Source organism: Coffea arabica, chromosome 11c (genome assembly GCF_036785885.1).
Source record: "Coffea arabica cultivar ET-39 chromosome 11c, Coffea Arabica ET-39 HiFi, whole genome shotgun sequence".
NCBI lineage: Eukaryota > Viridiplantae > Streptophyta > Magnoliopsida > Gentianales > Rubiaceae > Coffea > Coffea arabica.
The window spans coordinates 366,112-378,653 of NC_092330.1; the positions used below are offsets into that span (position 1 = coordinate 366,112).

General features: G+C 34.5%; 1 protein-coding gene across 3 annotated transcripts in view; it reads right to left on the reverse strand.

The window, feature by feature from the left end:
• LOC113716626 (probable inactive ATP-dependent zinc metalloprotease FTSHI 5, chloroplastic) overlaps nucleotides 1–12,542 on the reverse strand; it is a 53,152-nt gene that overhangs the window by 20,693 nt on the left and 19,917 nt on the right. For all 3 annotated transcript variants that reach the window (XM_027241022.2, XM_072070204.1, XM_072070205.1), the window contains exons 11-12: nucleotides 9,056–9,184; nucleotides 8,263–8,445 (exon numbers count right to left, since the gene is read on the reverse strand). In XM_027241022.2, the coding sequence (XP_027096823.1) occupies nucleotides 8,263–8,445; nucleotides 9,056–9,184 (312 nt within the window). The remainder of the gene's footprint in view (nucleotides 1–8,262; nucleotides 8,446–9,055; nucleotides 9,185–12,542) is intronic.

The window sequence follows — 12,542 nt, forward strand, 5'->3', positions numbered from 1 at the left end:
TCATCCGTCTTCTTATCGTCACACTCCACAATAGAATGAAGTTGCTGAAAGAAAAATTGGACATTTAATCGAAGTTGCTCGAACACTTTTGTTGCACATGCATGTGCCTAAATAGTTTTCAAGTGATGCAGTTTTAACTACATTTTATTAATTAATCTCTTGCCATCTAATATTTTTGGAGGCCAATTAACTCACTACATTCTTTTTCTCGTGAACCTATATTAAAATTACCTCCTTGTATTTTTGAATGTGTGTTTTGTTCATCAGCTGGCTCCCGAGGTGGATAAATTAGATTCTCGTACTATTAAGTGTATTTTCTTAGAATACGCATGAGCGCAGAAAAGATATAAATGTTACAGTCAAGATTTAAATCGATTTTTTACTTGTGTTAATGTTACTTTCTTTGAGTCTACTCTTTATTTTATGGAAACTAAGTATGCCTAATGAGTTAGAATAGTGTTTCTCTTTCCCTTCTCCTGTTTTACCAGTCCCTTCATCTTTATTACCTGAGTCATACAATCCACTAGATTCCACAACTCGGTTATCTTGTCCTAATTTTCAAGTTTATTCTCGTCATTTCGTAGTTGTGAAAGCTCCTAATACACCATGTGCTTCACCAATTAACTCTCAATCTTCAAATCCAGGTACGACACCCTTCTGTAAGTTGGATCTTCCTATTGTTTTACGCAAAGGTAAGAGGCACTTTACTTCTAATCCTATTTCTAATTTTATTTTTTTATTCTCATATCTATCTATCATATTCTTCTTTTGTTGTTTCACTTGATTCTGCATCCATTCATAAGCCTATTACACATGCTCTCAATCATCTTGGTTGGAAATTAACTATGTAAAAAGAGATGTTTACTTTGAAGAAAAATGGTACTTGGAATCTTGTCCCTCTTCCTTTTGGTAAGCCTGTTGTTAGTTGTAAATGGTTGTACACTATAAAAGTGCAGCCAAATAGTTCTATTGATAGATTAAAAGCTCGTCTGATAGTTAAATGATATACTCAGGTGTATGGAATAGACTACTTAGAGACATTTTTTCATGTTACAAAGATTACCTATATTTGTTTTCTTATAATTGGCCATTGCATTAGTTGGATGTGAAAAATGCGTTTTTACATGAAAATTTGGAAGAGGAGGTATATAAGAAACAACCCCTTGGGGTTGTTCAAAGGGAGAATTCGCAATTGATTTGTCGTCTTAAAAAATTCTTATATGGATCGAAACAATCTTCTTGGGCTTGGTTTGGCCAATTTAGTAATGTTGTCATGGAGTTCGGTCTAACAAGATGTGTAGTAGATCACTTTATGTTTTATTGAAATTTTAATGTTTGTAAGATTTTATTAATTGTTTAAGTGAATGATATTGTGATTGCAGGTGATGATGTTGTGGGGATCCAGAAACTCAAGTCCAATTTGCAAGCAAACTTTCAGACAAAAGATTTAGGTCACTTACAGTATTTTTTTGGATATTGATGTAATTCGGTCTAAATATGGAATTTATTTATGTCAAAAAAATATGTACTTGATATGCTGAATGAAGTTGGAATGTTAGGTTGCCGACCTATGGATACTCCTACGGGTCCTAATGTGAAATTAGTTGGAGATCAAGATGCATTACTAAATGATCTTGGGCAATATCGAAGACTTGTGGGTAAATTAAATTATCTCACTATAACGAGGCCTCACATTTCGCTTGCAGTGAGTGTCATGAGTGATGCAGTTATGTAGGTTGAAGAATACAATGATGCAGATTGACCAGCTTCTGCCTCAGACCAAAAATTGACCACAGGATATTGTATGTTCATTGGTGGTAATTTAGTGTCATGAAAGAGTAAGAAGCAAACAATTGTCTCCAGATCAACTGCAAAATCTGAATACCGCGCTATGCCTCACACTGTGTGAGTTGATTTGGTTGAAAAGCATGTTACTTCAAATTGGATTTGAGCACAAATAGCCAATAAATTTAGTGTGCGATAATCAAGTGGCAGTTCATATTGCGTCTAACCCAATATTTCATGAAAGGACAAAACATATTGAAATTGATTGTCATTTCATTCGAGAGAAATTGCTTGATGGAGTCATCAAGACATCTCATGTACCATCTGTAGGTCAATTGGCTGATTTGTTTATTAAGATTTTAGGTGACTCTAGAGTGAAATACATTTGTAGCAAATTGGTCGCTTATGATCTATATGCTCCAACTTGAGGAAGAGTGTTAAGAGAATATAAGCACTCTTGTAGATAATAAATTAGTAAGGGTATTCTTGTAAATAGTTCGTTAGGTTTGTAAGACTATAAATACTAATTGATCACTATAAATAGTACATTTTTCTTCCAAAATACATGTTATCACACCTAATGACCAACAATTCCATATAAAATGATGAGATTGTGCTGAATACTCATGGTACTAAGCTCTCGGCCACTCTGAAGATCAGAATACAAAGAGAACTTGGCTGAAGCATATTAGTCAAAATTTTCCGTGTCCAACTATGCATGGCTAAAGTCGCCAAAGACTAGTTCTAGTGCTATGTAGATCCACATGCTATAAGAAAAAAAGCTAAGGCCTGTTTCAATGGATAACAAGTGCAGTTATATTAAGTATTGTAAAATCTATATCTCACAAGAGTTAACTATCACATGTCGACTATATGCACCCAGCACTTGCTATTATACAACCTATTGCCAAGATAAATTAGATTAAGAACATGCACTCTCCTTTCAAAAAGTGACGCAAAATCTTCCCTAAAATGCGATTGGGCTACGATATCCACTTAAAAGAGCATTTGTTAGGTTCACAATAGCATCTATAAAAGCTGCTCTGTTACTTGTCCAGAAATGTGGCGAATACAACTTCCGAACTATTTCCTATACAAGCCCCAAACACATCAAAAAATTGCTTATACCTCCAAAGACTAATCTAGCTCAAAATAGCCTGTTGCTTTAGAACTCGACAAATGCTATCCAAGCCATTTTGGGCATATACTAGTGTCACTGGAAATGGGCACACAATTTGGTTTCAGAAATGTAGTTGGTTAGCTAGAGATTCACATAAAATGATTCTGAAGCTTAATGGGATCTGTTAAAGATATGTGATATGATATTATAGAAATCATAAATATATGATTTGATTTGATATTGTAAATATTAGAAAAAATTAAATTAGATTTATTTTGATTATAGTATCAGACATTAATTAGGTAATAAATTGATTTAAATTAGCATGATTTTAGGATCTAAATTAAGTTACACTTGTGTATATATTTATACATTGTGTAGTCCAAAAGAATAATGAAGAAGAGTGTTTTCTCTCCCTTTTTTAGTTTTCATAGTATCAGAACTTTAGGTTTTGTTATCAGTTTATCTTTTGACGTAACCCTATTGAGTCACTTTTAGTTCTTTCTTGGGTGAATTATAATAGCAGACATGAAAAATATTAGTAAAGAGATGAAAACAGTAATTTCTGATGTTATTCCTACAACATCAAAAATTACTGAACACAAATTGAGTGAAAAAAATTTTATGGATTGGAGTAAAACTATTTGAATACATCGCGCAGCATCAACAGAGATGATCATCTCACTGATGACCCACACGTTGATGGGGAAGAAAAGAAGGTTTGGCTACAAAAAGATGCATAACTATTTTTGCAGATCCGAAACTCTATTGATAATGTGATAGTCAGTCTCATCAATCATTGTGAGTTTGTTAAAGATCTTATGGATTATTTGGCTTTCTTATATTCTGGTAAGGGTAATTTGAATCATATATATGATGTTTGCAAGGAATTTTACCGTCTAAAAAATACAGCAAAGATCTCTTTCAGAATATTTTATGGATTTCAAACGAGTATATGAAGAATTGAATTTTCTCCTTCCTTTTAATACTGACATAAAAATTCAACAATTTCAACGGAAACAAATGGGTGTAATGAGTTTTCTTGCAGGATTATCAATTGAGTTTGTTGCTGCTCGAACACAAATTCTCTCTAGCTCAGAGATTGTTTCCCTTTGTGATACTTTCACACGAGTGTTGAGAACCGAGGGATCTTTGTCTACTTCTAATGTTATTAGTGCTCTCATGAGTCGAAGTGGAGCTGGTCGAGGAAATAATAGTAGAAACAGTGGCAAAAATGGGACTGATAGGATTGCTGGTCATGGACAATACAACTCAAATTAACAAGTCTGTTACCACTATAAGAAACCAGGTCATACCATACGTATGTGTGGGAACCTTCATGGTAGACCTCAACAACATCCCCGTTTGCAAATTTCGCAACCCAGGAAAACAATTATGTGCTCTCTGACAAAAATCCATACTCATCTCCACTGATGAGTTTGCTTGTTTTACTGAGTTTCAGGCCTCAAAAAAATCTGCTAACCCATATTCTAGTACCAATTCTCTTTCTATTGATCACTCAGGTAAACCTACTACATGCCTTGTGTCATCTTCTTCTTCTAACAAATGCGTCATCGATTCCAGTGCAATATATCATATGACCAGTAATAAAGGTATCCTCTCTTTTTAATTCTAACAAAGATTATCCGAATGTTACTTTGGCTGATGGATCATGTGCTTCAGTTGTGGGTTCTGGTGTAGCAATTCCTATGTCATCTATCCCTTTATCTTCAACCTTATGCTTACCTAATTTTTCTTTTAATCTACTCTCAGTTAGTAAAATTACAAAAACTCTCAAGTGTTGTGTCTCATTTTTTCCGGAGTACGGTGTTTTTTAGAATCTTATGACGGGGAAGATTATTGGTAAAGGACGTGAGTCTAGCGGCCTGTATACACTTAAAACCCATTCAATGAAAGTGCCAAAACCTGTTGCATGTTCCTCCATCTTGACTCCACTTAAAATTCACTGTCATTTGGGTCATCCATCTCTACCCACCTTGAAGAAGTTGTTTCCAAATTTTCAAAATTTATCCCATTTAAAATTTGAGTCATGCCAATTTGCCAAGCACCATCGTTTGCCTTGCCTAAAGTCAATAAATGGGTTACATCTCCTTTTCAATTAGTGCACTCAGATATATGGGACCCTTGTCCAATAGTATCTAAGTCTAGTTTTAAGTATTTTGTTACCTTTGTTGATGATTACTCTCATGTTACTTGATTATATTTAATAAGAAGTCGTTCAGATTTACTTAGTATCTTTTGTTCCTTTTGTACTGAAATAAATATGCAATTCAATGTGCTTGTTCGTATTTTGCAAAGTGATAATGCAAAGGAGTACTTTTCTAAACTCTTTAATTCATGTATGACAGAAAATGGAATCCTTTACCAATCTTCATGTCCTGACACACCACTACAAAATGGTGTTGCTGAAAGGAAAAATAGGCAGTTATTAGAAGTTGCTAGAACCCTCCTATTTCACATGAAGGTTCCTAAACAATTTTGAGCAGATGTTTTTTCAATAACCTGTTTCTTAATTAATCGCATGCTATTTTCTGTGCTTGCTGGTGAGATTCCTTATTCAATTTTATTCCCCATTGAGCCACGTATATTTGGGTGTACTTATTTTGTTCGTGATACCCGTCCTCAGGTGTCTAAATTAGATCCCAAATCTCTCAAGTGAGTGTTTTTGGATTATTCACCTCTTCCAAAAGGGTATAAATGTTATTCTCCAATTTTAGATCGTTATTTAGTCTTTGCTGATGTTACATTTTTTAAGACACATCTATTTCTCTTGAATCTAATGTCTACGATAGTAAGGAGGAGGAAGATGATATTCTAGTCTACATTGTTACAACAACTGTTCCTACAAGACCACCAATCACTCAGGTGTATTCTCGTCGTCCTCAACACAGACTTGCATCCTTCACCACCTTCTCCGTCTATAGATCCGAGTCTTGATCCACCGCTTCCTCAGTTTCCAAATTCCAATCTTGATTTGCCTATCGCTTTAAGAAAAGGTAAAAGACAGTACACTTATCCCGTTTCATCATTTGTTTCATATGACCATTTGTCTCCCTCCTTGCGTTGTTTTACCGCTTCTTTAGATTCAATATCTCTTCCTCAACACTTATCTGAGGCTTTGGAACATCCTGATTGGCGGGCTGCTGTAGAGGAAGAAATAATGGCTCTAGACAATAATGGTACCTGAGACTTGGTTCATCTACCAACAGGTAAGAAACCTATTGGTTATAAATGGGTGTTTGCTAAAGTCAATCCTGATGGTTTTGTTGCTTGCCTCAAAACTCGTCTTGTTACAAAAGGGTATGTTCAGACATATAGGATGAATTACTCAGACACGTTTTCTCCCATATCAAAACTCACCTCTGTTCAATTATTTATTTCCCTTGCTGCTACTAATAATTGGCCTTTGTACCAGTTAGATGTTAAGAATGCATTCCTTCATGGAGATTTGCAAGAGGAAGTTTATATAGAACAACCGCCTGGATTTGTTGCTCAGGGGGAGTCTAGTAAGGTTTGTAGACTCCGAAAGTCATTATATGACTTAAAACAGAGTCCTCGTGCTTGGTTTGGGAGATTCAGTGAAGTGGTTCAAGAGTTTGGCATGAATAAGTGTAATTCTGATCATTCTGTCTTTTATCAACAATCTCAAGTTGGTATTATCCTATTAGTTGTTTATATTCGTGATATTGTTATTACTGGTAGTAACAATGCAGGTATTGCAACTCTTAAAAATTTTGGCTTCCAAACAAAGGATTTGGGTATGTTGAAATACTTTTTAGGCATTGAGGTTACAAAGTGTAAACAAGGTATCTCCTTACGCCAAAGGAAGAATGTCCTTGATCTTTTGAAAGCAACAGGAAAGTTAGGTGCTAAGCCATGTAGTGCACCAATGATCCCCAACATGCGACTTACAGCAGATGATGGGGAGTTATTCTCAGATCCTGAAATGCATCGGAGATTAGTGAGGAAGTTGAATTATCTTACTATGACTCGTCCGGACATTGCATATTCGATTAGTATCGTGAATCAATTTATGTCCTCACCAAGAACCACCCATTGGGCAGTTTTAGAGAAAATCTTATGTTACCTTAAAGGAGCTCCAGGATGTAGTATACTATATGATAATCATGGTCATTCTCATGTTGAATGCTTCTCAGATGTGGATTGGGCAGGTTCTAAAATTGATCGAAAATCTACAACTGGATATTGTGTCTTCGTTGGAAGAAATTTGGTAGCATGAAAAAGTAAGAAACAAAATGTAATATCTTGCTTAGTGCAAAGTTTGAATACCGGTCTATGGCACAATCCACTTTTGAGCTTATGTGGATATATCAATTATTGTGTGAGGTGAGAATCAATAATTCACTTCCAATAAAGTTATGGTGTGACAATCAAGCTGCCTTTCATATAGCATCAAATCCAATTTTTCATGAGAAAACAAAACATATCGAAATTAATTGCCACTTTGTTCATGAAAAAATTCAGCAAAACCTGATCTCAACCAATCATGTGAGAACTGGAAAGCAGTTAGCTGATATTTTCACTAAGCCTCTAAATGGTCCGATAATTGATTATATTTGTGGCAAGATAGGCATGATTAACATCTATGATCCATTTTGAGGGGGAGGGTTGAAGATATGTGATCTAATATTATAGAAATCATAAATATATGATTTGATTTGATATTGTAGATATTAGGAAGGATTAGATTTGATTAGATTTGATTTGCTTTGATTATAGTTCAGATATTAATCAGGTAATAGATTGATTTAGATTAGCATAATTTTAAGATCTAAATTAGGTTACACTAGTGTATATATTTGTATATTGTGTAGTCCAAAAGAATAATGAAAAAGAGTGTTTTCTCTCCCTTTTTTAGTTTTCAAGATCAATATGGAGTATGATAAGCTTAATGTGGGAAAGGTTTACAGAAAGTAAAAAGAGGGAAAAAATGGCCCCACAATGTGGCCTTAATTAAATAAAAAGGTCTATCACCAAAATGATTTTGCCGCCTTTGCCCAGGCAAACCAGGAAAACAATACAAATGCAACTCCGGCATTGATGATTATGAGATCAAACATGTGTACAAAATCAGACGTGCACAAAACAGGAATTGAGATACTGCATATCCCTTGTTTCTAGCATGAATATAATACTGCATATTCCTTCGTATCTAGCATGAATGTAACCCAAGTGATAGTAGATGATCGTAGCAAATAGATAATCAACAATTGATCAGGGCCAGAACAAAATTTCTAAGGAAACCAGGGTAAACTAATTATGAAGGATTCAAAGCAACTTTTTGTTAATAAAGCCTAGAGAAAATGCTTGCTTACCTCATAAGGGGGATTTAATAGTTCAATCCCATTGCTTATTTGGCCATACGGTTCCATTAGGTCAGCCACATTCTGTAAGTCCTCCTTAGTCAATGTCAATCCAAGATGATTAACCAATATCTTGGCTAATTTCCCCACTGTTTTGGTTTTTCTCACCCAATTGGGGACAAATCCACTGAACGTCTGTATGACAGTAGATATCAAGTCAGATTACATCTCAAGGAGAAAAAAAAAATTAGGAGTGCACACAAAATGAAGATCAATTCTTTTCCCCTAAAAATGTGCCTTCAATGGAGCATTTAAACATATGCTTGTTCAATGTTTCATCAACTACCAAAGTGAATCAGTTCTATAACATTGTTGGATTATTCAACTTAACAGGTTCGTCATATGCTCATCATGATTCTCAAGTAACAGGGCTGCAGCTGAATTTACTCTTGGTTTTCCAGCAAACCAGCAAGAAAAATATAATGATTGACTGCACATAACTGCAAAAACTACTACAGTGTGCAATTACTCACATAATATTAAGGAAAAATACACTGAAAGGAGTCAACAACTAATATATCTGCTCAACAGAAGTGACTGCTATTGATACTGATCCTATGACTTTTACCGCATAATTAAATGGAGCATGACCCACCAACAATAACTGAAACAATTTCTCCAACAAATCTGAAACAGGTGAATACATTCAGTAAAGAAACAAATTCTTCCCAAGCAACGCCATTGAAATTCAAGCTAGCTAGTAACAACCAAGTTTCAATACAACTTCAATAGCAACTGTACTTACAGCAAGCCAGCTGCAATAGCTTAGAAGTTCATCTGTGTCAAGAAATTTGCTTCTAAAAGCACTACTTTCCAGTGCCATAGGAACAAGTTTTAGCTCTATTGGACGCAAAAGGGCAGTTTTTTCAGCAACCTGCATGAACAGTATTAACAATATTGTCAATTTGAACCAACCATAATAAGTGGTTAAACAAAGTTTTAGTAATCAACAAACCATGCACAAATAGAACATGCAAAGCAATCATCAGACTTCCAAACATACACGCTAACTCGTGGATTGTTTTCCTAGGTTTCATTAATGTTAATTCACCTATCTAGTTTAGATATCAGGCAATTTTTCCCTAAAATGGGTTTTAGATAAAACCAACAAGTACTTTGGCTTGTAAAAGACAAACATATCATTAACAAGAAATTGCACTAACACTATTTCTGGGATGCTGAAACTTAACCTTGACTACTTTAGCAATTAAGAACATTATACATTAGTGGAATCAAGAGTGGAGCATAAAGATAAATTCACAAGAGCAGCAGTGACAAAAAGATTAAAAAGTACAAATAAAAAAAATTCTGTTTAACATTTTTCAGTTTACCTTTTCTTTTATTATTTTTCCATCTAATTTCCCTTCTTTTACCTAAGTTTCCGTTAGAAGATAAGTAAACTGAGACAGAATAAAATCATGGTATCACTTATAACAGCTTAGCATCATCAGAGAGGGAAATATCACTATTATTTAAGTCCAAAGGGGGCATACTCAGGTCAATGAAACCTCAAGAGGTAGACTAAATGTATCCATACTATTGGATTGGATTTTTTTAACCCACATGAAACGTGAATGTTCCAAAAATGATAGCAGTTGATCTTTTGTGGAAAATGAATATTCTAATAATCTCATCAAAGAAAAATTGTGCAAGCATTATTGTTTTGTGAGTTAAAACCAAGTAATCAAATTATACTTTACATGAATAACAGCAGCTGCTGTCTTCAAATTGGCCCCAGTAAATACCAAGTTGCTTTAAGTTTGTTACTTCTAAGGCCTGTAAGACCTCCAACTTGGACTCAGATGTGCTCTAGAACCTAAATTGATTGATACCTCATGTCAGAAAAAACTGCGCCAACAATATCCAGTTTATTTTGACAATTAAACCACTAAAGAGACCCTGTGCATGCGAAGGCGACTCCTAAGTACCAGAAACATGCTTCTCAAAAAATTTCATCATCAAAAAAGCTTCAATAGCTCTAAATCACATATCATCATCCATGAAGCATTCTATGGAGAGAAAAAAGAAAAGGCCTCAAGTACATCAACATAAACACACAGATGATTTTGGACCATCTAAAAGTAAACAGTAGGATATTATCAACAAGCACATATAGAATGGTACAAATAAAATTATGCATCAACTTGCAGAGCAGAAAGCTCTACACGGCTTATTAGGTCATCCATAAGAAATTGTAACATTGGAAAGAAAGCCTCAGCCAATATTGGCATCTTAGGGTCGATAAAAGAAAAAACTGATTAGTCTTTCTAGTGTAGGCATTATTTTTTTTTTTTGTTTTCTTTCAAAAAAGAATTAAGAAATACTCATGGTAACCATTCGAGCTGACGAAATTAGTAATATTATTCGCGAACGGATTGAACAATATAATACAGAAGTAAAGATTGTAAATACTGGGACCGTGCTTCAAGTAGGCGATGGCATTGCTCGTATTCATGGTCTTGATGAAGTAATGGCGGGCGAATTAGTTGAATTTGAAGAGGGGACAATAGGCATTGCTCTGAATTTGGAATCAAATAATGTTGGTGTTGTATTAATGGGTGTGAAGTGTATGGCTAACCCAATAACGAAAGTTTTGTAAGGGGACTGGAGCAGGCTACCATGAGACAAAAAATCTTCTTTCTAAAGAGATTCAATTCAGAACTTTTATATGTCCAAGGTTCAATATTGAAATAATTTCAGAGGCTTTCCCTGACTTTGTCCGTGTCAACAAACAATTCGAAATACCTGGACTTTTTTAGAACAGGTCCAAGTCAAATAGCAATGATTCGAAGCACTTCTTTTTACACTATTTCGGAAACCTAAGGACTCAATCGTATAGATATGGAAAATACAGGATTTCCAATCCTAGCAGGAAAGGGATACTCAATTTAAAGTGAGTAAACAGAATTCCATACTCGATCTCATAGATACATATAGAATTTTACGTGCAATTCCCTCTACCCCAGAGGATATTTTCGTATTCTTTTGAACATAATTTTTAATACAATTTCTTATTTTTTGATCTTCTTGTAGACCCTCAGAATAATTTTTTGGTTGTGCAAACCAAGGAGAATGATGACCTTGGGTTGTACCAAGTCTAAAACCAAGTGGATTTATTTTTTGTCCCATACTCCTCCACTACTATACATATCATGATATACCATAGCTGTTTGTTTGTTTTTCCATCTAGGTTTTTTTAGTGAATTTATCTTTACGTATTCATCATCTAAAGATATATCTTTCATTACAATAGTTATATGGCAGGTAGGTCTTTTTATCGGATAACTACGCCCCCGAGCCCGGGGAATTTGAATTAAACTTGACTTATGAGTTCTTATCAAAAGTTTTCGAAATCAAATGAAAAGTATTCCAATTTTAGTGTCATAAATTGAAATTAAATAATGATCAGCAGTATTCTAATAGCTAGATCGTACGGTCGAAAGATTCATCTGCCATAGGATCTAGCTATTAGAATTATTGTGGTGTATAAAGATAAAGTTGTATAATGTGTAAAGTACAACGTTACAAAATATACAATAAAGATAGAGGCTTAATTTAATATATATTAATCTCTCCAATATTAGTCTTCATATATTTGTATGTGGATATCCATTCCATATATGGAATGGGGTTGGCATAGCACCCAAATCATTTGTACATACTAGTTAGAAACAAATAGTAGGACATAATCAACAAGCAAAATCAATAGGATAACTGAAACTGCTGAACAAACTTTGGAGCAAGAAATTCAATACTCATGCAGGCAAATTGAAGAGAACAAGCTTGCCTTAGTTAGCAACAGATGAACAGCCAAACTAATGAAAAGCCTTAAGAACCATCATGCAAAATCATAGTTAGAAACAAATAGTAGGACATAATCAACAAGCAAAATCAATAGGATAACTGAAACTGCTGAACAAACTTTGGAGCAAGAAATTCAATACTCATGCAGGCAAATTGAAGAGAACAAGCTTGCCTTAGTTAGCAACAGATGAACAGCCAAACTAATGAAAAGCCTTAAGAACCATCATGCATCTTTTAACATTAATGTAAAAGAGACATTAAAATGAAAATTGGTTCCAGAGAAAGCAAAAATAAAGAGGATAAGGATGGTCATCAACAAGTATTTCCAAGAAGACAAACACCAAGAACAAAAGCATTAATGACTTTGTACACCACATATGAGCTGTTTGAGGAACATGCAACAAGCACAAAAAATCTCATATTCAAAA